Raw genomic sequence first — 26508 nt, 5'->3', positions numbered from 1 at the left:
TTTGCTCTTTGCACATACTGTCTAACATTTAAGTCGTTTGCTGTTTTACACAATTCTTTACATTATCTCAGGTAACTGCTGCTATAACACTGTGTTCATTAGAGTATTACTGCATGCAATATTGTTGAACATACAGTATTTACACTGGTCGGTGCTGTTTCTGTTTATTGTCTCTTGTGTATTGTCTTTTTTGTATTGTCTTGTCATTTTTTGTCTGCACTGTCTTGTCTGTCTTGTTTGTCTTATACTGCACTCTTTGCACCAGGTTGCACAGTTGCACTTTATGTATCTAGGACAACTTAGGACAAGTCCTTATCTCTGTATTTGTTTTACGTAGTACCAGGTTCCTGGAGAAACGTCACTGCAACAGCTATATATGGTTGAAATGACAATAAAAGCCTCTTGACTTGACCCTGCTTGACTTGACTCTCTTGACTACTGCACTATAAAGTAATGAATTTTTATATATTTCTATACATCTATATCCCTCTGTCTCTGTCCTTCTGCCTAAATTTATTCTCTGTTTCCTTTTCTGGAATTATGGAAATGTAAGGGCAGGCTCATGTATGGGCAAGTTGCCAAGAATCTCTTTATTGTTCGACATGACTTCATGAAGACTGCAAAGAAAACGCTGAATTACATAATTATGCAATTACCATGTGTAATCACAAGATGGCAGCATTGTCTAAGCAGTGTTAACAATCCTGCTGTTTGTGAGAAATGAGGTCAGAGACTCAGTCAGATGCAGAGAAAATAAAAGCACATAAAAAAGGACTCCAGAATTTCGAGTACAAACCAGTAAAAAGAGCATGTTTTATTGGTTACTGAAAAAAGGTTTTCTTTTTTCAACTGAAATGGTAGTAATGATGAGATCACACTTGAGCAAAAATGAGATCACACTTGTTTGATGTCTTCCTACACTATTTTAGATTTTTACTCATAATTTACATGAAGAAATATTTCTAATCTAATCTAATGATGACTATATTAACCAGATAAGGAATAAAGGAGAATCAAAATATTGCTTTAGGAAAGAACCCACTGAGTTGTTGAAGATTTTTTGAATTTATTAAAGTATATATTTGGTTTAAAGTGACATCAGCATATGCTCAATGCTTTGTTTCGATGTCTCGGGTGCCCTACTGTACATTCTTTAAAATTACACCTGACTTCACACTTACATGGACACCTGAGCAGTCACACTCATATGTGCTTGTTGAACATGCCATTACAGGTTTAGTCCTGCTTTGCTGTTAGAATAAGCTCCGGTAAAGCTTTCCACTAGATGTTGGAGTGTAGCTGTGGGGATTTGTGTTCATTTAACTAGGTCTGGGGTTTAGTTCATCCCAAAGGTGATAAGCAGGGTTGAGTCAGAGTCAGGGATCTGTGCAAGACACTCGAGGACTTCTACTCCAAACGTAACACACCATATCTTCATGCTTTGTGCACAGGAGCATCATCATGATGGAACAGGCTTTTAGTTCCAGCAATGGGAAACTGTAATGCTATAACATACAGAGACATCCTTTGCAACTATGTGCTTTCAAATTTGTGGTAATAGTTTGAGGGAATAACCACAAATGGGTCTGATGGTTTGGCATCCCAATACTTTTGCCCAGACAAAGTTTCAACTAATGGTCATAGCAATATAAAGATTCATTTTTAAGATATATGTGTGTTTAAGATCTGTGTGTTTTGTCTACTGCCTGCCCATTAGGATGTAAACGTGTATTTATATTTGACAACAACTGCCTGCAGCTCTAATAGTGACCTCTTGTGAAGATTCTTTGCTATATGTCAGGGAGATTTATGAAATGTAATTAGGCAACCAGGGCTATACAAACACAACACATCTTCCAGGCATTTCTCAAACCATCTTTATTCCCAGAGCCAGTTAATTTTAAACAAATGTTACCATCGCCATCGTTCTCATTTGTCATCAGTTCCTTTATTGTTATTTTTACATTCACCATTAGTCATCAGATACAGGATTGTGTTCTTTAGTGCAACTTTTCTTCCAGGGTACCCAGATTTCATCATGGCTTAAACAATTTAATACCAGGCTTCACTAACTCACAGTGGCCTTGTGCAACACATTACATTCTGCTTAAAATTCTCAACCCCTTGTTTAGACTCACCTCTTGTCTTACTCATGTTCACATCACAGTTGGACAGGAGGATATAACGTGAAGCTATAAGTCAATGGGTTTGTGAGCTAACAGACACTTTAGGGAACAATACCCAGGATCACACCGGACACTTATTTAGGTGACGCTGTTCAGAATAGCGTAGCACTCCTTTAAATTGAATCCATAGTTAGCTCGTTGGCCTTTTAAACCAGCCTCACTGTACATCCTGTACACATCTACATCATATCAAATGAAATTTGTTGCCAAAACAAAAAGACACAGGATACACAGAATGCATTACTGTTATTAAAGGTACCCCTCCTGAGTTTAGACAGTTGAAGAGGGAGGTAAGTGCTATACTTTATTATAAACGATTAGGATTATTGGGGTAGAGGTGTGCGTGGGACTGTTGTTAATCCCACCCCAAACAGATTCTGACCAATCCCACAAGCTCCTACAGAAAGTTTGACCAACCCTGCCTACTCTTAGAGAAAGTTCGACTAAACCCATCTGCTTCTATTTTTGACAAACCCTGCCTGCTCTTTCTGTATGACTAACCCCCAGTCATGCAGAAAATCTAACTATTCCCACTTGCTCCTACAGAAAGTCTGTCTAATCCTGCCTGCTCACCCAGTCCTGCAAAAAGGTTTACTAATCCCATGCCCACAAAACGTTTGACTAATTCTGGCCTCTCCTGAAGTACGATTGACCAATTGCACTTGTGCCTGCTGAAAGTTTGAGTAATTTCACCACCTCGTGCAGAAAGTTTGACCAGCAGCACTGACTAGATATGCCCACTCCTGCCGAAAATGGGACTAATCCCATTCACTCCTGCAGGAATATTTGACCAATCCTACCTACTCGTGCAGAGATTTTGACCTGCTCTTGCAAAACGTTTGACAGATCCTGCCTGCTCCTGCGGTATGACTAATCCCCCACTCCGACAGGACCAATCCCACCTTCTACTACCAAATCAACAACTAATCCCCCTGCTCAAAAAAAGACCAGTCCCACCCACCTACTCTTGTAGAAAGTCTGACTAATCCCTCTGTTCCTGCAGAAAAATCATGACTAATCCCACCTGCAGATACGGAAAGTTTGACTAATCCTGCTTAATCCAACCGGCCATGGCCCCTCCAAAATATAGTTTGAAAAATCTGGCAGAAATCTGGATCAAACCCGACTGCTTTATGACCGTATTTTTAAACTGGACCACAATAAAACATTCGCTGAGGGATGGACAAACAAACGTGATAAATGTGATAAAAATACACTTCTTTGTTAAAGATCATGGCCTTTATTTTTTTCCTATCCCCCCTGGGGGAACCCAGTCCCGATACACACCTCTGTTCTGGGCCATTCGTTCAGGATGAGTTGCTTTCTGATGCTAACCTTCTCATTCTTTTTGGGATAGTGAGCCATAACACTGGAAGGAATTAACCGATAACTCTAACATATATTTAACCACCGTATCGACAGCAAGAGATTTTGTTAGGCTTCTGAGAACAGAACATTATTATCGTTGATGGTGAACTGGGGAAAGTTCTCATTGTACGCAAACCTGTAAAAATATCTGCAGAAAATATACAATTTTTATACTGTAAAATAATGCATTTTCATTTTCCTTTTCACTGAAACTCTGTAAACGGACATCTCTCTTTCTCTCCCTCTCTCCATACAGATAGGTGGATCTGCAACCTGGGATGACATTTGGCTCAGTCTCAAACCACATACTACCATTCTTAGTGAGTAAAAATAGTAGACCGCCTTTGTTGTCCTTCTGTTTCGACACACTATCTAGTATGGTTCTATGTGAGCGTGAGGGTTTAATACATGACCTTAATGGAAGTGTTGATACAATCATGCTAACGTGGCTAACGGTGAATGGTTATGACCTATTAGCATGATGTCATTTGCATAATGCTAGCAGGTGGCTACACGAGTGCATTCACTGTTAGCAGCACTAATATTTCTGAATGATGTATTTATTGAATTCCAGCTGAACATCTCTGTTACACCTTTCTCTCTGTGCCTCACCTCACATCCTGATTGTCTGTGCATTTCCTCTGAGTCTGTGCATTGTGTGCACATACTAATGCGAGTGTGTGTGTGTGTGTGTGTGTGTGTGTGTGTGTGTGTGTGTGTGTGTGTGTGTGTGTGTAGTCATAAATAAGCCAAAACACTGGAGCAAATCATTGCTTACGAAAGGCATCACTTTTTACAGACAAAATCAAGCTTGAGGCAAATTGTTGCGGTTGATTTTTTTTTTGTTTGTTTTTTTGTGTTTTTTGTTTCGCTTAGTTTTTTCTTTTTATACAAAATGACCAGTTTTCATTATCTCTTAATGAATGGTAGAGGTATGTGATGTGAAAAGTGTTTCGCAGTACAATATTATGTCAGAGGATGATGTCAGAGTAAGATGTCACCTAGGAAAAACAAAGAACATAACAAAAAAAAAGTGAAAGAAAGAAAAAGAGTCTCCTTGACATCCTCTATACCTCAGAGGTCACGTTGTGTAATGATGCAGTGGGCTGTTTCTGCCTCAGCACTCACTGATCTGTGTGTATGTGTGTGTGTGTGTGTATGAATCATCCAAATTCTGACTGAAAAGAGGTATAAATAGACAAACTCATAGCACCAACAAGTCCGAGCTGAGGCATCACCTTTGTCTAACTTGTGAAAATATACAAAACAGATAAAAGTTCCTACGAGGTAAGAGAGACAGTCACAGACAGTCCGGTAGAGTGAAGGATCTGAAGTTGGGTGGGCATGAAATGGGCTAGAACACGCCTTTGGGAGCACATTTTGGCACCTAAACAGTGGCAATCTTCAACAAAAGCAAATTTTGGCGTCTAGATCAGCGACTGTATGCTTTGATCTGTGGTAGGTTTGTTGGAAATGACTCTCAATACCCCTTACATCACATCCTTCCCACGTTCTGATGTTTTGTGAACAGTACATGAGAACTCATTTTTGTGTGTGTAAACCTGTGAAGAGCGAAACTATTTTCTCAAATCATTTTCTCGATCTGCTTTCAGTAAGTAGTGTGAAAACTTTAAGGAGCAGAGGTTCATTTGTGTGTGGGTTTTTCTTTTTCTTTCCCCGAGCGGGACATAGATCTGACTTCTACTAGATGTGGAATGTTGCATGATACAAATGCATAGATCACACAACCTGGTGCGTGATGAGCCAATGCCAGCAACTAGTCGATATACTCACTCACAAATCTGTACAACAAAAATACACCTTGGGTAACTGAGAACAACAATATACAAGACAGAGAGAAAGAGAGAAAGAAAAAAAAATGCTATTCACATGTACCCGCATTGAAAAAGGAATGGTCCGTCTAGAAATGAGGGCCGAGAGCTACTTTAAATCTGTGGAATGCAACGGCACTCAGTAGTGAGAAAACGGAGCTCGTCGAATGTGTCCGAAGAGGGCTGTGGATGGGGTCACATGAGGATGGGCGGGCTTGGTCAGTCCTCAAACACCTCAAGGAAGAGGGGAGGAAACAGCTCGGTGGGACACTCCACCTTCATGTGCAGGAAGCGGCTGGCGTGGCATGCGCCGATCATGCGCAGGTCTGTCACCTTCATCAGCAGCTTGGGCCAGAAGTGCGCCACCTTGTGCTTGCGATAGTTGACATAGTGCTCGAAGGCCAGCAGGAACTCCTCCTGGCAGCGCTCGATCCGGTCCACGCTCGTCAGTCCTGGACGATCTGCAAAGGAGAGCGTAGAGCCTAACACAGGTGTTATATTGAATCCGGCACGGTGTGGAAACCTTAGGATGGTCAACTCCAGTATTTGTTAACACGCGCTAAAAAAAGGATAAGAATGATACTTTCTATTCAATTCAGTACAAATTCTATTCGATTGCCGTTAACAAGGCGAATTGCGGGGTTGTGGTAACTTAGTGGTTAAGGTGTTGGAAGGCTGATGGGAAGGTTGTGAGTTCGAATACCAGGTCCACTAATCTCAGCAAGGCCCTTAACCCTCAATTGTATTGGGGGTTAGGTGTATAAAAATTGAAAAAGGTTGCTCTGGATAAGATTAGTAAGATGATAGAATATAAAATAAAAGGGTGGCAAGGAAAAACTCCCTAAGATGAAATGAAGAAGAAACCTTAAAAGACCTCGAAAGGGAATCCATCCTCCTCTGGGTGATACTGGATAGTGTGATTGTAATAGTTTTTCTTTCTATAACCGTACATGATATAGTCAAGAGGACTAGAATAATTTCTGTATTCTTATAGTTTTAACATTAATTCCTTACTGACGAAGTCTTCAAATGTTTAATGACAGACTTGAGCGCAAAACGGACCGCAGCAACAGCAGTCCAGTATATAATATATAATCAATATATGATATATAATGTATATAATATGAATTCTGTGCCTTTAAAAAAAAATTAAGCTGATTTACTTCTTAATTTTTTCCCCCAACCCACCAGTTAGGCCCCTTACATACAGTACAACAGATGCTACTAATCTAACACAGTGAATGCTAGCGAATGCTTCCATCTTTTCATGCACGGAGTGGAGTAACACAGTCAGAGGATACCAATGTCTGTCCCCTTTCACATGCAAGGGCTTACAGACGCCTATGATTCTGATTAATGTGTCTGGGATTGACAGGCGGGATGAAGCATGCAGTCTCTTCAAATCAGAAAGCCAAATTTGGCTTTGGCTTCATTTGCAATCTCTGTATGAAATAAGGTGAATACTTAAACATTTTTAGATTTATTTCAACACAGTACATTACACACAAATAAATTACAGCTTAATTCTGCAAAGCCCAATTTAGAATTGTTGGCATTTACAGTTCCGCTTATATTTCCTATGATGTTCGCAGCTGGACAACTCTAGTAATAAAAAAACAACTGGAATTTGCATGTCTTTGTTTTCCTCACTCACAATCCTCCTTATTCTTTGTCTCAGTGTTTTTTATTCTCTTACAAAATATTGACTCCAGGCCAGTAGCATCCTCATGGTGTACGCCTTCATTCGCTTATTATGGGGAGGTATTTTTCATCTTGACCATATTAATAATGGACTGTGTATCAGTATTAGTGCTTAGTTAGTTTGCTCGCACCTTCAGTGTTTGGGTTTGATTGTGGGGTGTTTGCATGTTCTCCACATTTCCAGCATTAGACAGACGCCCTTATCCAGAGCGACTTACATTTTATCTCATTTTTATACAACTGAGCAATTGAGGGTTAATCACCTTGTTCAGGGACCCAGCAGTGGCCGCTTGGTGGACGTAGGAATTGAAATCACAACCTTCCGATTGGTAGCCCAACACCTTAACCACTAGGCTACCACATCCCTCTCCATCCCACATCCACATGCTTAGAGGGTGTCCAAAGACATGTGTTTGTAGACTGACTGGCATCTCTAAATTGTCTGTAGTGTGTGTGTGTGTGTGTGTGTGTGTGTGTGTGTGTGTGTGTGTGTGTGTGTGTGTGTGTGTTTGCTTGTGCCCTGTGATGGTTTGGCACCCCGTCCATGGGGCAATATATATTGCCCAATTAATCCATACTTCCCCATAGCCCTAAATACACTACTGAACCATAGCCAGCTCTTCAGTTCTTTGTTATTTTGTTCCAATAACAAAACGTCCCACAAGGTCATTTCAGAGTTTTTCTGTTTCCACTGTGGTCCGAAATCGAGTCCAATGTGTATTTGACAAACACTACAGAGCAGTTTACTACAAAATAGCACACATTTCATGGTATTCATTTCATATAGGTTCATTTTGCTCATGTTCATGAAGGGTTTCAGTGATTCTGGAGATGGGTTGACTGTAAGTAATAGAGAAGGAGATTAGTAATGGAGGCTGAATTTCTAAAGCTCTTAAAAAGCAGAGCAGACTTTAATTCTCAGTTGATAGCAAGTAACATGATGATCATCGATTGGGATTTATGGCTCCAAGCAGAAGACGTCTGTTCACAATGAACTAGATATAATAGCAGCTAACTGTGTGTGAGCGATAGAGAGAGACACCGACGCTGCAGTCTTTAACAACTGATTGTGATTATCACAGCTCTAGTGTAATCACATTTTAATCTAAGTCACTGAGTGGTTTCCCTTGAGTGGCCTGTGTAATCCTGGGTAATCGCTGCTGGGAAGGTCTGCCATAGCTGATTTAATGCCTCTTAAATACATTCCCAGTACAGGAGGTCAAAAGCTATAGAGAAGAATAGGGATGATACGTTTGTGCCGAAGGTTGTCATCAGTTCAGCGTCATCATACTTTGAAGGGATTATGTACGGGAGACTACTGTATTTGAGTTCATGATACATATATTTTTTTACGGATTACATTTGATTCAATAATTTTTTTTAGCTCAAGCAGGAATTTCCAAAGTCTGTACTGCTGGTAGCAATCGCAATAAAAAAACCCTGACAGGAATCTCCTCCCTTTCCCTTCTTACTCCTCCTACTTGGACTATAAACACCTTATTAGTTGGTCTGCTATGCTGTGTTTTTGGGTGGAGCTTAAAATTTCAAGTATGTGGTTTTACTGGGGTTAATAAAAGTGTTGTGCTAGAATTAACGTTTGTGCCACATCTTTACCTCTCCAATGCTCAGTGAGTTCCAGTGAGCTGCTTATTTAATTCACTCAGGTTAATACGTACCCGAAGAGAGCAGAATGACGGCTTGTAGCAGCGCCACCTCCGAGTCATCCAGGTTGAAGGAGGAAAGAGAGACCCCAAGATCAAAGATGGCATCCGAGACCACACCCAGGCCGCCATTCTTTAGCTGGCCGCGAGTCACGGCCATCTCGCCATTGAGCGTGAGCGTCTCGCTCTCGGGGTCATAACGCACGGCCGCACGCAGAGACATGATCTCCATACAGCAGCCTTTCAGCAGGATGATCTGATCTTCACAAGGCAGCTAGAGCACAAAACTGACATTAGGGTTATACCAGACAATACATACACCAACTATTATGCTTTGTGCTTTCTTATTCATTTAGCCTTTCCATTCTTAGCAAAGACACCTTTCATGAGCTGACAGTAAATAAATCAACTAATAATTTTTTTTAAATTTGAGAATCGAAAGGATTTTGCATATTATTCTTCCTTAAAGTATTCACTTATATTAAATGTTTTGCATGAACACAAACAAGTTTCAGATCCAGTGGAGTTTTGTGAATGATTACATGTTACACAAAATTGCTAACTACTATTATTTCACTTTAAAATGAAAAAGCATTGTACAACCTCGACAAATTTAGATAACAAAAAAGTTCAAATCCAATTTAACAACTATGGATTGACTCATGCTGATAGGGATAAATAAAAAGAAAAGAAAATAATGCTAATCAACCGATGAGGCAAAATGTTCAGAGATCACAATAATGGCAGTCGGAGAAAAACCGGACCACAATCTGCTTTAGGTATTTTTTTTAGCATCTTAATAGGAGAAAAGCAACCTGATAAAAGATCTTAATATCATTAATAGAGTGTGAGGATGGCTGTGGTGAGTGTGCAGAACAGTATCGGCGAGTATAGTCCTTTAAGCTATTCGGGTGTTGAGTGTGAAGCAGTGAAGTGAGCGTGCAGAGAAAATGTTCAGTTGTGTGAGCACTGGGATTTTCCACCATGGTCAAGGTGAAATATATATCCTCTTGAACATAACACTCTGTTTGAGCAACTGACATGTTCCAAAACACCACTTATTAATGATTTATTAATATTAATTAGGTTAAAATTTTTAGTATCAGTGTAGTGATGAGAACCAGAAATCATGTACTAGTCCTTCGTCTGAAAAAAATATATTATCAGTGAATGGGGGGCTTCACGATCAAGCAATCAATTTCTTATGATTATTTATTTTTTTCAATTACATGCAGGTATTTGAGTAAGCAATTAAACGTATTTATACGTATAATTTAAATATCTGAAACTGAAGGTTGCTTTACAACTGATGATTAACTCACCTCACAGAACATAGGCAGCTTCTTGGCGAAGTCCACCACTCGGGTGATGGCCGGGGTGATGATTTTTGTAAACTGACTGAAGGCTTCGATGTCCACCTTGCTGCCCTCCGGTGTGCTGACGATCGTCCCCTGACCTATGTCTTCAGCCTGAAATGACAGGAAATGGGAGGAGCAGGGTGCTTAGCAACGCATGACTGGCAGCGAATGCACCAATTCCACTTGGACATTTACCACATCAGACACATTAAGTCCTCACTCCCTTCTACATAGCATGAGAAAAAGACACGGAGTCACAAAGCACATTGCAAAAAAAAAAAAAATTATTAAAATAAATAAATAAATAAATAAAAAGGTCTGAGGTGCCCAAGTTATTCAGAAGAAAAGGAGGAGGGGGAGGAGAAGAAGAAGGAAACTTAAACGACAGGACGACCAGAGGAAGTGGGAGCAGAGCTGTTTCTTATAGATTTCTTTGTTTATATAGTAGTGTCTTTGACTAGGGTTATTCACTGATAAAGTCAGGGTTTTGAGGTGCTTTTTTTTTTCTTGGTAAATTTACTTTGTGCCCTTCTGACCAGGAATAATGTGTAAGATGAAGCATGAAAAGGACCAGATTGAGGAAAGAGCAGACAAGGGTGCTGAGTACAGCGCAAAAACCCAGCCTTGGACCTCTTTCTTTCTCTTTTGGCATTTTATTCCCCCCCCCGTTCCATTGTTGTGATCGGTACAGTTATCCCTTAAGCTTTCCTCTCCTGTGTACGTACACCCTCAGTCTGACACAGCGAGCAACAGCACTACACAAACATGGCAAACAGATGCTTCAAGCATTTAGCACATCGATCTATTCACAAAAAAATAATGAAATAAACAACAACAACAACAAAAAAAAGACAGAATGGAAGCAGCCGACATTTTCATAGAGCGCCTTTCTGGGTAAAAAGTAAATAAAAATAAAAATCACAACAGCTCAAATGTATTTGGTCTATTGGTTCTTACCTTGGTTTCCTTCACCCCCACTGCACTCTGGTCAGAAGTATAGAATAAATTACAAGTTATTTCATTAAGTAGCATTGCTTCCTCGACCTGTTGGGCAATCAACAGGGATCGTGAAGTTTCAATGAAGAACCCGAGTCAAGCCAACTAAAAGAAAAACAAGTTGAAACTGAGGACAGATGAGACAGTGCAGACAGAAACAAAGTGAGGTCATGAGATTGCGTGGTGTTTCCATGGAGTTTAAGATGTTAAGTGGCGTAATCAGATACATAAGGCGATACGACGAGGGCGATAATCACTGCTAAGATCGACCCTTTTCAGATATCCACCTTATTTTTCAAGCTGGTTTGTTAACACGAAATGTGCATGTCCTACTATCAATGCAATTATATTTAATTAGAATAATGTCAAGAATACTTTGAAAGCATATGGATTTTGTTAGTAGGGCTGACATGGAAACCCACAGCAAAGTCCTGAGACAGACATCAATCTGTAGAGGACAGTTAGAATTTAAAGAAAACACGGGAAAAGCAAATTGGTTATAGACCAAAAACATGAGGACAAGAGGAAACAGAAAATTAGAGGAAGGCAGAAAAAAGAATTGAGCACTTCAGTAGACTGATTTGGTCGAACTGACTGAGTTTGAGATAAGGCAAAAGAAGCAGATAAAACTGTAAAAAGACGTTCTATTAAAGTTAGTGCTGCTGCCTCTGTGGAACAGTCCCCAGCGTCCAGCTAACACACTCCCATTCTACAAGATACAAAAAAAATGGGCATATTAATACAGGGAACACAGTGAGGGCAGGAAATGGGACATGTGTGACAAATGTTAGGGGCCATAATAACTGGGAAAGGAAATCAGGAACTGGCAAAAGTGGTGTCAGGATGGTGGGAAATTGGAAGAATGAACTGAAAAGCATGGCCTAGGAGGTGGGAACAGGAAGAAAGCAAGAGAGGTCTGGCTAGTGGGAACTGGGAAAGAGGGGTATGGTTGGTTGGAAAAATGAAGAGGGGTCTGGAAGGTGGTAAATGGGAAGAGGGGTCTGGCTGGTGGGAAATAATGAAATAGGAGAATTAATTGGGATGCGGAAAAATATTTGTTAGGGATTGTGATGTAAAAAAACAGAAGAACAGTATGTCGGGTAATGAAGATTTGGCAAAACTGGGACTGGGATGTATGAACAGGGACATCTTGTTTCCAACCAGAGACAGTTGGTAGTGGACAGTATTAGGCAACTAGAAAAATTTAAGATGGAATGTATGGACTGGCTGGTTGACCAAACAAAACACAAAACACGACTATGAAATCTGATTTGGTGGACGGAGGTGAATTCTCACCAAGAATTTGCGCTTCTGTTTCCAGTGGTTGCCCTGGGCATTGGTGGTCATGTGGGCCTCAGTGACTACGCGGATCAGCTCCCATTCCTCCTGCGTCGGCTCAGGTCGCTCCCACACCATCTTCTGCTGTTCCTCACGCTTCCGCCGCTCCCGGTTCTCCTCGATCAGCTTCCGTTTGGCTATACGCTTGCTGTCATCCAGCACCACTGGAGAAAGGGACAGGTGGATTGATTAATTATTTTATACGGACAGTGTTAAAGGTTATGATGCATGACTAAAAAAAAAAACGACTGACGCATGGTTGATGGTTGAGGATTTATCAAGCATGTCTCCATGGTGATACGTTGTACTCTATATGAATTCACTCCATGTATCATGTGGAACAAAATACTTTTCTGTATGTCATGGTTGTAGATTAGTATATTATAACAAGAAGGTCCACAAGTTGAATTTCATAATACATGGCCTCCAATTATGTGACACAAACAGGTGAGAATATGCTTAAGTTGACGTGGACTAATGGTATATCACTGTCTCAACGTCATTCCAAACTTGATCTAAAGTATAATATTCTTTAATAATCATCTCCATGCTTCGGTTGCTATTGCCACAACGTCATTTTGTAATGCAATGTTGCTGCAATATATTCATTTGTGGTCAGATATTATGAAAAAATAAATAAATAAATGTTATCTCAGTGGTACAGCTGCACGGTAAAATATTCTAATGTTTTTATATATTATTCTGTAGGCCTGTTGAATCAAATACTATTGAAGTACACCGAGTAGACTCACAGTCGGTCGCCATTCCAACAGCAATGCATTTCTTGAAGCGGCATTCCTGGCACTGGTTCCGTGTGACTTTGTCGATTACACACTTCCCCTCGTATTTACATGCATAGGTCGGGTTCAGGTTCTTCTGGATCGTACGCCTGAAAAAACCCTGGAGTAAGGAAGAATATAAATATTATGTGTTGTGGCTGCATCTCTTAGCAACTGTGAATAAACTGTCACACAGTAAACTGTCAAATAAATATGCAAGGTAGTGTGACCAGTCTAGAGGGTCACTTAAGCTGTGTTTATGAAGTTGTTTATCTTTCTTTATCGACAGCACGGCAAAGCTATAACGGCAATATTCATATCAATGTGTTTGTTTTAATACATCGATCCAGTAGTACACATCGGATGGGGATTTGTACGTTTAACACTCCTAATAAACAAATGTAATTGCTCATACGGTGAAGGAACGCTGTGATTTTAAGAGATTTTTTTTTCTCAATCCAAAAGAAAGACTGGTTAGGGAACAACAGTTCTAGGCTGCTATACAAGGAACAGTGATGACAGGAACTAGGTTGTTTCAGACATTAAATCTGTACAAAAGTGGATAAAAACTCATATTGTTCATTGAAATAAAAAAAATGTTCAGAGCTGGAACTGATTCTTACCTTGCAGCCCTCACAGGTGATACACCGGTAGTGGTACCCTGTTGCTTTGTCCCCACACACTACACAAAGTTCGTCCTTGTCCAGGTAGCTTGGTATGTACCCTGGATAGGACACACAAACGTCTAGATAAGACGAAATAAATTCTTACATGTAGCACTAAAATGGCAGTATGTATAAATGTTAAACTAATTCACTCAAACGGATATATAAGAAAGGATGAAGTCAAAATAAGAAATGATCCAAAGATCCAAAAAAGGAAAATGGCCCATATATATATATATATATATATATACACAAACAACACAGGATGATTGATCGGGAAAACTAAAGCTCTGGAAACTACTACATAAATTACAGATCAATAAAGTGTTGCAAAGCAAGCCAAGCTAAATCCCCTACTCTCATGCAGTGCGTGATTCTGAGGCACAACTTCACAGGTGCTCCAGAACATGAATCAATAGAGTTTATGATCAATAAGAGCGCATAAGGTCATTGTCCCAATAAGACCAGGCCATCTGCTCCTTTACATGTGCCCCAACTGGCATGCTGGAAATCAATACACTGAACAATACATACAATACAAGCCAAACAAAAATATCAATATTAAACATGCCCAGCACAAATATAAAGACGTATACACTGTACAGTGGCCATAATAGTGCTTTTACACCTTAATTATAGACCAATAAATTTGAGCTGGAGAAGCAAAATCAATGCTCTTCTCCTCACACTGTCCATCAATCACTCTAAATGGCAAAGAAATACTTTTAATGAATGATTTTTTTTTTTGTGCAAGCATGTGTGTGTGCGTATGTATATATATATTTTATCATTTTATCATTTGAAATAAATAAATAAATAAAAACACAGGCAAGCCTTGTGTGAGTCACAATTCAAGATTTATTAGAATTATTCATTTAAAAAAGCTTAACAAAAAACCCACAAGGTTTTGATGTCACAGGTGATGATGATGTTGATAATAATAATAATAATAATCATCATCATCATAATAATACATTCACTGAAAAACATGTAATATACAGTTATAAATAAATAAGAAATTTAATATTTGTCATTTTCTTTTCCTTGCCTTTCATGTTTTCACTAATGCAAAGGTTTATTTTTTTTTGCCTGGGTTTTGCAGTTATTACAATGCAAATGTTTTAAACTCTACCTTCTAATGTGTGTGTGACTCACAATCCATATGTGCTACATCAGTACCTTTCTTATGCGGCACCTGAATCCACTGCATCTGAGAAAAGTCTGGTCTGTCATCAGAAAAGTAATCAGGCTGCTGGTAGTGGCTAAGTGGTACCTCCATGGTGCAGAACTCGCTCTTAAACGTCGGGTTGGTGCCAGGGTAAGTGCCTGCATACACACCCGTTAACGGCTGACCGGGCGGCCAGGCCTGCTCCATGCAAGGAGGGTTGTGGTGTAACGGCTGTGACTCGCAATGACCAAAAGCAGATCCGTCTCCACCGTACATACAATATTCACTTCCGCCTGGGACCGTGAAGCCTCCGGCTATGCCATGTGGCATCTCGTACATGTCCGGCATACAGTAATTCATCACTACGGCCTTTTAAGGCACAACAACAACAGCAACTGTTTAGTTATTACAACAGAAAGCTCATAAGATCTAAGGTTTGAGAAATGGATCACGGATAGACGTGTACAAGTCAAACGAGTACACTCATTAATGCTTAACTATTCAATGGGAAATCTGTATCGCAGAAAAACATAACGTTAAGTATTTAAAGTCTGGCAAAAAAATTTGGAAAAGAATTATTCAGAACTATTTACATACATTGTACTTAAAAAATGACATTAATTTTTCTGAGCTTCAAAAGATACAAACTCTTGGATATTTATCAGCAAAAACGTCGGACGTGTGCCAATGGTGTGAAACATACCCAGAGGACACACGGCTTTATATATGACGGATGACCCACCCACACCCCGCACCTACCACTCGTTCCGGCCAAGTGAGTAGCCAGATTTATGACAATGTGTTGTTCTAATCTGAGTCTGGATAAATCCTGAAACCCGAGCTTGCTCAGATTAGAGCTGAGCAGAATGTTTTTCACCTCTTGACAAAGCTATCGATAAAAAAAAAGATGAGAGTTTGATTATCTGTATTAATAAAGCTGCAAAGAATAAAGTCCGACAAAGGCTTACAGTCAATCCTCCTGATAGCCAAAGTGCTTAGTTTCCCTCCATGATCTCCTATGCTGTGCAGCTGCATTAATCTCTAATGATTAGATTATTGATAACAATAAATGGTTCTCAGGAGATGCTTCTGACAACCTGTTACTGCTTTTTTAAATGTCAGTCCATCGCTGATTCTGACAAGAAGGTAAAATTGAAATATTTCACTAGGAGTCCTAGGAGTTGTCAAGAGATGCTTGAAATCTTTCTGTCAAGTTTCACTGCTGAATTAATATATAATATTTTAATATAATGTACAATAGTGAAACTTCCTAGTATGGTTATTTTGTTGTAAATAGACAATGCAAGAGTTTTTACCAAAACAAAAAATAGACACATTATTGTGGAGTCATATTTTTATTTGTTTTCTATACTATAGATTTCAATAATGCACTTGAATTTTCTTGAATTCTGTATTTATGTAATAGCTACAAAAAAAAAAAAAAGAAATATACATTCCCGGACTCCCATTCCCAGTTTCTTCATCCTTGGAAAAAAGAAGTTTAGATGCAATCTATTGGTTCAATAATAACAACAACTAAAAAGTTCAGGGATGCAGACGACTACGGCTAAGACAATTAAGTGCTAAGCATGGGACAGCTGTTTACAGCAGGGGCTTTTGAGGCAAATCTGCTCCTGATCACAAGCTTAACTCAAGTTTAACTTTTTGATGAGGTGATGTCCTCACATGTACGGGTTATTTCTAAAAGTACTTTAACTGATAAACAACTTTAAACAACAGACTCTACACAACAACTTCTTTAGTCGGTCCTCAGTAAACACTTGGCATTGTTAAATACGGTCAGGTCTGAAAGGAGACGCTTGTGTACAAAGTTCATCAAATTAATGTATGTTAACTTAGAAGAAAAGAGATTAAACAAAAGGTAGTTAGAGTATGGGTCACAATTTGCACTGCTTCTCGACGAATAAGTTAATGCAGCAATTCCAGAAAGCCAAAACTTCATAGCAACAACAGAAAAATGATCTTGGTCTTTCCAGCCAGCCATGTTTTCAGCAATATTTTATTAAAATGATCCAACAATAAGCAATTGCTCTTTTATATGATGCAGTCTAGAGAATCGAATGTTATAGATGGACTAAAAATGGCATTAGATTCATTCTGAGTACATAGAACGCATTCTTACCTTTTCACACTAAAACATAATTAGTTCTTATATACTAATTACAGATCTTGAACAAAAAGATTTGCATCTGTACACAGAGGAGCCCTCTCTGTCTGTTCCCAGAGAAGTCCTTTCAGTCCGCCCCAGAGGAGCCCTCTCTGTCCGCCCCAGAGGAGCCCTCTCAGTTCTCCCCAGAAGAGCCCTCTCTGTCCGCCCCAGAGGAGCCCTCTCAGTCTGCCCCAGAAGAGCCCTCTCTGTCCGCCCCAGAGGAGCCCTCTCTGTCCGCCCCAGAGGAGCCCTCTCTGTCCGCCCCAGAGGAGCCCTCTCAGTCCGCCCCAGAAGAGCCCTCTCTGTCCGCCCCAGAGGAGCCCTCTCTGTCCGCCCCAGAGGAGCCCTCTCTGTCCGCCCCAGAGGAGCCCTCTCAGTCCGCCCCAGAAGAGCCCTCTCAGTCCGCCCCAGAAGAGCCCTCTCTGTCCGCCCCAGAGGAGCCCTCTCAGTTCTCCCCAGAAGAGCCCTCTCTGTCCGCCCCAGAGGAGCCCTCTCAGTCCGCCCCAGAAGAGCCCTCTCAGTCCGCCCCAGAAGAGCCCTCTCTGTCCGCCCCAGAAGAGCCCTCTCTGTCCGCCCAAGAGGAGCCCTCTCTGTCCGCCCCAGAGGAGCCCTCTCTGTCTGCCCTAGAGGAGCCCTCTCTGTCCATCCACAGAGAAGTCCTCTCAGTCCGTCCCCAGAGGGGTCCTCTCAGTCCGTCCCCAGAGGGGTCCTCTCAGTCCGTCTCCAGAGGGGTCCTCTCAGTCCGTCCCCAGAGGGGTCCTCTCAGTCCGTCTCCAGAGGGGTCCTCTTAGTCTGTACACATAGGAGCCCTCTCAGTCTGTACACAGAGGAGTCTGGCTAGGATCTTTTTCCTATATTGATCAGGCTCAAAAAGCTTTCTGAAGGTTAATCAAGTTACTCTTGTAACTTCAACAAGCAACTGAATATTCCCCACAGCACTGTAGGTAAGATGAGAGCTGTGCACACACTTCAGGGTTGTGGACCTACATGTAAGCTTTTCCACCCATTTATTCCCTCTTTAATCGATCACTTAAGGTCTCAGGAGTTCAAAGCTGGTCATGTACAATTTTCAGATAACAGGCACTCACAGCGTTGGGGATAGAGCCTGGTTTGACATGGCTTCTTTAGCCAGATGTCCCCAGTGACATGGTGTCACCTGGAAAGAACATACAGCCTGGGCCACAGTGTGTTCAAGGCCTAAGGGTGAGTCAAGGAAAGCAAACAAAACAAAGCTTGTCCCGGAGAGTCTCCAAAACCCCAGCTAGTCATAATTAGAGACAGATTACACTCTCAAAGGAATAGTCAACATAAGGAGCGACTCATTCAGTCTACAACTCAACGGGTGCCCGTGTCAAGTGCATGTCGGGGCACTACAGCTGAAAGAGGCTTTTGGTATTGATCAGTATTATGGGATTATTAATCGTCTTACAGTAAGCATCAAAGAATCATAATCAATTATGCAGTCTTTTGGCATAAAATATTTATTATTTAACCTGCTTATTATGCAGCAAAAAATTTAAACCAGGTCCAGCAAACTATATATCAGGGTCTACGAGATCCCTGGTTCAGTGTGTTACTGATGAGAACGCAAGTTTAGTTTGATGTCTACTAAATCCAGTCTCCTGTCCATTAACGTTTGGAGACATTTTAACAGAACATGCCAACAGAATGCTAAATAAATATCATGACAGTGCGACTCTGCCAAAAATAATGCCCACCCCTTAACATAGGAAATATTATTTATTGATCACATGTAAATACACAGACATTAGTAAGCCTTAACATAAGAAATTGCTATTGACTTCATCTGTGGATATCAGCATTTTTACATGCTAGATATGAGCATTTCAGTAACGGCTGATTTCCTGCTATTCAAAATGTCTTTATAATGTATACAGAATGATCTGGAAAAAAAACATGCACTGAGCTTCAGTACTCATGGAGGAAACATCGTGCTGATCTGAGGATATCGGTCACTGCTGGTTTTGAGCTGACAGGAACTCGAATGAGAACTCTTTACATCTATGCTTGGGGGATGTGGTAGCCTAATAGTTAAGGTGTTGGACTGCTGCTCAGAAAATTGTGAGCTCAAATCCCAGGGCTAAGAAGCTGCCACACCTGGGACCCTCCTGAGCTGCCAATCTTGGGCCTGGTATTCAAGCTCACAACCTTCACGTCCTTCCAATGACCTTTGAGCTTGAATCTTAGGGCCAACAAGCTGCCACTCCTAGGCCTATGGGCAATGCTCACAACCTTCCCATGACCTTCAAGCTTGAATCCCAGGACTGGTCCTCTGAACAATGCTCTTAACCCTCAATTGCTCAGCGGTATACATGAGAGTAATGTAAATCTCTCTGCATACGAGCATCTGATCTGAAATGCCATAAATGTAGAATTTACCGAGCAATCACGGAACGCATACCATGCCTAACCCTGTGGATGATGGGATATGACAGTGGAAGAGCACACCATGTTTGGCTCCTCTCAGCAGGTGAAGATTTTATAAACTGTATTGCATTGAACAAGCTTTGACTCTTTGTCTTTGAAAGCACATATTTGAATGACTCACTAATTTCCAGAAGACCAACAAAACCAGCATCACATATGATCACAACAAATGGTGAAGCAGATTTGGTGAGTCAGACCCCAGCTGGCTTATAAATCAGAATCTGGTGAAGTCATTTAACAGCGGAAAATAGCATTGTTTGTCTCTTTATAGTTTGTGTCTTACAGAAGACAAAAGCATCCCCCATTCGAAACCATGCTAATAACAAACACATCAACAAGGTTAAAAACAACTCAGGACAACGGAGACCATACTGTCGGTGATTCAGGGCTTAAGTTGGATTACATCGCGTATAAAAGTTACATCTCAGTGATGCAATAACAGAGTCGGGGCCTCGAGAAGAAAAACAGGTAACAGATTTGTCCAACAACACCCATAAGATCTGATCTTAAATAGCATTCACAGTCAAGGGCAAAAAAAAATGAAAAAATAAAATTAAAGATGAGAAAAAAAAACAATATTTTTAATTTGATAACGATGAAAATGAGGCATGTAATTACACAGCAGGTAAATAGATTCGTAGTTGCTGTTTTAAATTTGGTTGTGATATTAGGACACACTCCGTATCTGGATGAAGAACCCAGACAAAACAGACGTAGTGACATCATCCATTATCAAGAATATATATATAAAAAAACTAAATCACAGCTCTGAAGAATTCTCCAATCTCATTGGTCAGAATGTTTTGATTTAATTTCGCTCTGTATCTGAAATCATAATATTAATGTGTTCCTTCTGAAATGGTTTCTATAGCAACAGCTTGTTTACAGGTAGTCCAGTAATGAACATGGAACACAAATATAATGAAATGATAATGAAAATGGAAGACAAGGGGAAAAAAAAAAGGGACTGGTGAGGGGAAAGAATGCAAGTTTAAAGCTGCCATAACATAAGTGATATCAGGACCTTACCTGTTTCACAGATGCTCCAGAAGAGGGATGTGGGCAAAGCATTTCATTCCAACCGAGCAGAAATCACAACTGAGTCTTCTGCTTGACTGGAATGAAATCCTGCAGCCACACCAGCTCTTTCTGGATAAAACTTGACACCCATCTCACATCTGTGAAACAAGTTTATTCCCTCACTATTTTTTTTTAAATTTTCTGGAAAAAAAAGAAGAAAGAAAGAAAAAGATTTGTTTTCGATTAGTTCGTTAACCGTGGATAAAAAAGAAAATAACTACACAAAAAAAAAGAAAGAAAAAAAAGGAAGGAAAAAACAGACTTTCGTTAATGAAAAAAAAAGCGTTGTTATTGGGGATGTTGAACATTTTAAATGCAGCTATAAATGGATTAAAAAAACAGCATGATTTATTCTTTAATTAGTTAAACAAACTAGTTACTGGCAAATCACTATTACAGGATGAATAATACACTTCAGGATGTAATCTAATTGGAACAAAAAGATTTGCATCTGTACATCTGAACATAAACTTTAGGGTGGTATTAGTAGCCTCTCATTTACCCTTTTTATTTTAATTAATTATTTTTTTTTAAGGACATCACAATCCTTAAACTGTCTTTATTACGTTGCTCCAAACTGCTATATTATTTGGCAGGTCTGGATAGTTTTTTTGGTTTAATGGTTTATTTTTTCAACTTTTTTTTCAGTTAAAAGCTCCAGAAACAGACACTGTAGATCCTTGAATTGTTTGCATACCCGTGCTAATGTTGTGTGCTGTTGCATCTGGCTAGTGTTATCAGCTCGTAAAACACTGCCATAGCAGTCTAGGTGCCTCTTTTTGTGTCTCTGAGAGTATTTAATGTTCACTAACTGCAAGTTATATATTCCCTCTGGTCCGACACGTTAAACGGGTGGAGTGGAGGATTAGCAGGAATGCAGGTGTGGCTGTAAGTGCAGTTTAAAGTTTTTTTTATTAATGCAGGCAATCAAAACGAGGAGGAGATTCAAGGTGAGGGTCAAGACACGGCTAAGAGGCAGGTGAGCAACAAAAAATGGAAACAAGGCAAGCAAGAATGAGCGGCTGAAACCAGAAATGGTGATAAACAATCCAAGGCTTGGTGACTAGGTGAAAAACAACACCCAGCATAAACGTCATTAAAGTGTGTGTGAACTGTGGGTGCTTAATACTGGGCTTATAATGTGGCTGCTGAGTTTATTGCTGAGTCTGTTATCAGCTCTCAGGGCCAGAAAAATTACAGAGTTGGAGCTCAGTAGACTACAGTTTGTGACGTACAACCCTTAAGCAAAACCCTGAACCCTCAACTGCTCACTTGTGCTCTGGATAATGGCGTCTACAAAATAACATAAACGTGGCACCTAGTTGGTGAAACTTCCACTGAGTTATGACATCTACATAACTACATCCTCCTGAAATACTTATTGTAAAGGAAATAAGTAAAGGATTAAATATCATCTGACTCTCTGACTCACCAGACAATCAGGCGTGTTTGGTCATATAACCAGTAGTCTCGTCCTCAGACGTCACGTCCATGAACATCTGGTTGTATATCTGATACGTCCGACACCCAAAATTGGAAACCATTCACAAATAATGTGAAGTTCATGGTAGAGTATGTGATGAACAATCCATGATTGCACGCCGGTCTACAGAAATCGATCATTCTCTCGGGTGTTTATAGGCCAAAAGAAGCTTTTTATATAGACTAAATGAGACTAAAAGGTGGCTTTTAGCTGGCACACAAGTGTCAGTGTGCTTTTTTTAATAACAATAAATGAAGTTTGCTGTCTTCAGTGCAATTTTTTTTTAAATCCAGTGTTTAATTAGCTGAGCTTCGTGAAATTTCTTCCTCATATCGTCTCAGGGAGTTTTTCATGAATGTAAATAAAATTTTAATTTTAAACTTTGACATTTTTATTCAAACTTTTTATAATTCAAGAACGATGCTTTGAGACAATATCCATTTTAAAAGTGCTAGACAAATAAAATTAATAGTCTGAATTGAATAGTCTGTAATGCTCCAGTTTGGGGAGAAAAAACAACCAAAAAAAAAAACCCAAATAGAATTCATTTCAAAATACACTAATAGAATAGAATTAAATAGTAATTTGAATGAGTAATTAACAGAATGAATTAGCATTATTAATACCATGTTAATAAAAGTCAATTCATCAGTGCACCAATGGAGCAGCAATACTTTAGGATTATTGCAGTTTACTGGAAACAATGAAAAAGTTTTTTTTGACGTTATTGTCGACTTTACTTCAAAAACAGCAATTGTTCCAGTGTATTATGATGTTATTTTGTGTAGTTCCTCAAGGCCATGTGTGTGTGTATATGATGATGCACAGCACAGACAGTGAGAAGGTCAGTGTGCTGTACTGAAATCCTGAAATCGCCTCAGAACAGATGCCTGTCTGCTCTAAGCGCTAAAAGCTTAACGTGGAAGAAAACAAACGGTTTCTGTAGACTAACATGGCATTCAGCTCTGCAACCTTGACAAAATAAACACGGTAATGGTGCGCCGAAAGAGGCGGACTTGTCGAGTCCAATAAAACGGGAGTGTTTGGATGAAGGACGCCTGTGTCTCTACTGGGAGCAGATGGCAGTCATCTTAATAACCATCACACTGATTCTCTCTGGTGCATCAATACAGCACACACCAGAACTCTGTCCTATTCCTATTCATCCCAGTCACTTGCAGTCGCACACATTTCACTCTGAGGCATCTACAGATGTACCAGCTCATCTGTTCTGTGTCATGAAGATTTCAGACCTTCAGTGAGGAGATGCCAACACCATGTGGTCTTTGAGGACAACAACCTCCTCATCAATACGCACTTATCAGACTGTATCTGATTGTAAAAAGAACATTATTCATAATAACACCCTCCGGTGTTTATAACAGTTTATAACCACACCCTCCAGTGTCACCCAACTGAGGATGAGGTTCCCTTTTGAGTCTGGTTCCTCTCTGGTTTCTTCCTCTTCCATCTAAAGGAGTTTTTCCTCATCACAGTCACCTCAGGCTTGTTCATTAGAGACAAATACAAACACATATGAATATATCTAATATTAATCTCAAATTTTTGTATCGTATTAATCTTTGTATAAAATTCTTTTTGTACTGTTTTTTTATGTTCTGTAAAGCTGCTTTGATACAATGTCCATTGGTGAAAGCGCTACACAAATAAAACTGACCTGAATTAAATAGTTCACACTAACACTGTCTAACATTTTCAAACTAAAGCCGTTTTGCCGACCAAGAACGTAGCTGATATCATTTGATAGATGATGGTCATGTGATGGTGAGATCACACATCTATCGGCAGATGGTGGAGCTCACGGTGATGGTGCTTAAGTGACTGTTGTGTGCAGTATAAAAGCGATCATAGGAACATGCAAGAAAGTCAAAATCCATCAAACCCATTGTTCATGGTGGAAATGTTGCATCGGAGATTGGCAAATTTTTCCTGTGTTACTGTGGTCTGGACACCTCTCTCTCTCACACACACACACACACACACACACACACACACACACACACACACACACACACACACACACACACACACACACAAAAACACACACATGCACACACACATGCACACACACACACACACACACACACACACACACACACACACACACACACACACACCAGTGCAGTTAACCTTATCTGATTACTTACATTTTTAGGATTTTAAGGAAAGGATTTTAAGGAAAACAGTTTGTACAAAACACAGTTGTGCTTGCAATGAAAAATGTGAGCAAACATTCATTAATTTTCTACCGCTTTTCTGAACTTCTCGGGTCACGGAGAGCCTGTGCCTATCTCAGGCATCATAGGGTATCAAGGCAGGATACACCCTGGACGGAGTGCCAACCCATCGCAGGGCACACACACACTCTCATTCACTCACACAATCACACACTACGGACAATTTTCCAGAGATGCCAATCAACCTACCATACATGTCTTTGTACCGGGGGAGGAAACCGGAGTACCCGGAGGAAACCCCTGAGGCACGGGGAGAACATGCAAACTCCACACACACAAGGCGGAGGCAGGAATCGAACCCCGACCCTGGAGGTGTGAGGCGTATGTGCCCCCCCCCCCCCGTGAGAAAACAAATAAATAAAAGCAACAAGCAAACAAAGGACCGAACAAACAAACAAACAAACAAATAAATGGTTGAATTGTATAAGTAGATAAAGAAACAAATACATGAAAAAATACAACAAATTAACTAATGGCTAACAAACAAACAAAAACAAATAAAGGAATGATTGTAAATATAAACATTAAAAATCTAAACAAATAAATAAATAAACATTGCTTCACACATACAAAAACCACCTGTTTTTTTTTTTTTTAATAAATATAATCTAAAAAAGTCTTTTTCACAACCATTTTCAGGATTATTCTACATGATCTAATAGAATTACAGTTCAAACCATTATCATATTGCACTGTAACATAAATAACACGGTGGGATTTTGTAGCGTCTCGCTTTCCAACAACAGCAAGAAGTCGACTCTGCATCACTTCACGAGCGCTGATTATAAATACGTCCATTCAGGAGATGATTTTATAACCCGGCGTTTGGCCAGGCGAGGCTGTGAATCTGATTTGAGGTTTCTCCACAGTGTTTCTCGTGTCCTCTAAATTCTGACATGTGCAGAACTTGGGATTGTGAAACGGAAATGTAATTTTGTTGTAAGTTTGTTGCTTTTAGCAAAGCGGTTGAAAGTTGAGAGTTGAGTTGAGCGGTTGAGTTTTCATAAAAGGTTTTTGTGATAGCCAAGTGAAACTGAACTTGTGGCTTAAACAAGAACATTATTAACTAAATAAACGGCTCAGGAAGAGCACGATGTTGCTGTAACGGGGTGTCGAGGCTCAGAGTGAAACCTCCTGGCTTGAGTAATGACATTACACACAGTGATGTGGGTTTAGAGTACATGGTGGTTTAGCATCATCACACACAGATGGGTGACAAATGAAAGGAAAAGGTGGTGAAAGATTATTGCTGAAAGATTTCTTCCAGGATGAGACTAAGACTGACTACATACCGCAATGTACTAGATAAAAATTATATAAATTAAATGCTATGGCCTTTACAGATAAGATCCACCAGGTCTCAACCTCAACACTGCACAACTATGAGAGGTTCTGAAGCAGTTCTGCAATCATCAGAAAAAACTGTTGCAAAAATGCTGTGTTTGTTGTTGTTGTTCCCACCTGTGGTGAAGAAGTTCAGCGTAGTTAACAACTTTTCTATAGAAACAGGATGCTTCAGACACAAAAACCTTTATCAGCTGCAAGCATCTGAGTTTGTAGGAAGTGAAACTAGCAGCTATTTGTCTTAGTTGTGATGATGCTGAGTAGCTTCAGCTTCCTGTTTGTGGCTGTCAGAAGCGAAACCCGACGTGGTCTTCTGCTGCCGTAGCTCATCACCTCAAGCTGCTTTTCTGCTCAGCACGGTTGCACAGAGTAAATACACAGAGTCACTGGGGTTCTGCTCTTTGCTCTCTAGAGACTGTTGTGTGTGAAAGTCTCAGAAGAGCGACAGTTTCCAAAATACACCACGTCACATTTTTCCACATTCTGATCGCTGCATGATTTTAGGAATTGCACTGTTTCCACATGATTCAGTACACAATTCAATATACACTCGCTGGCCTCTTTTTTAAGAACATCTGCCATCTCATCCGTCATTGGGAAATCGCTCCTTGGAAATTTGCATGACCGAACAGGTGTTCCTAATAAAGTGGCCAGCAAGTGTATTCTAAACAGT

At 40.1% G+C, this 26508-nt stretch overlaps 1 protein-coding gene across 17 annotated transcripts in view; it reads right to left on the bottom strand.

Moving 5' to 3' along the window:
* Positions 1–1861: 1861 nt before the first annotated feature.
* thrb (thyroid hormone receptor beta) overlaps positions 1862–26508 on the bottom strand; it is a 103712-nt gene continuing 79065 nt past the window's right edge. For 7 of the 17 annotated variants that reach the window (XM_047816511.1, XM_047816516.1, XM_047816514.1 and 4 more), the window contains 7 exons: positions 13843–13964; positions 13193–13340; positions 12399–12604; positions 11064–11150; positions 10071–10217; positions 8764–9022; positions 6854–7927 (listed from right to left, as the gene is read on the bottom strand). In XM_047816511.1, coding sequence (XP_047672467.1) covers positions 7521–7927; positions 8764–9022; positions 10071–10217; positions 11064–11150; positions 12399–12604; positions 13193–13340; positions 13843–13964 — 1376 coding nt within the window. In that variant the 3' untranslated portion in view covers positions 6854–7520. Of the gene's footprint in view, positions 5848–6853; positions 7928–8763; positions 9023–10070; positions 10218–11063; positions 11151–12398; positions 12605–13192; positions 13341–13842; positions 13965–26508 lie in introns of those variants that run through there. The other 10 variants (XM_047816519.1, XM_047816520.1, XM_047816521.1 and 7 more) reach the window with 8 other exon arrangements.

Source organism: Tachysurus fulvidraco, chromosome 7 (assembly GCF_022655615.1).
Source record: "Tachysurus fulvidraco isolate hzauxx_2018 chromosome 7, HZAU_PFXX_2.0, whole genome shotgun sequence".
In the NCBI taxonomy this organism is placed as follows: Eukaryota; Metazoa; Chordata; class Actinopteri; order Siluriformes; family Bagridae; genus Tachysurus; species Tachysurus fulvidraco.
The sequence above is the reverse complement of the archived record's forward strand: the minus strand, read 5'-3'. Positions and strand labels throughout refer to the sequence as shown.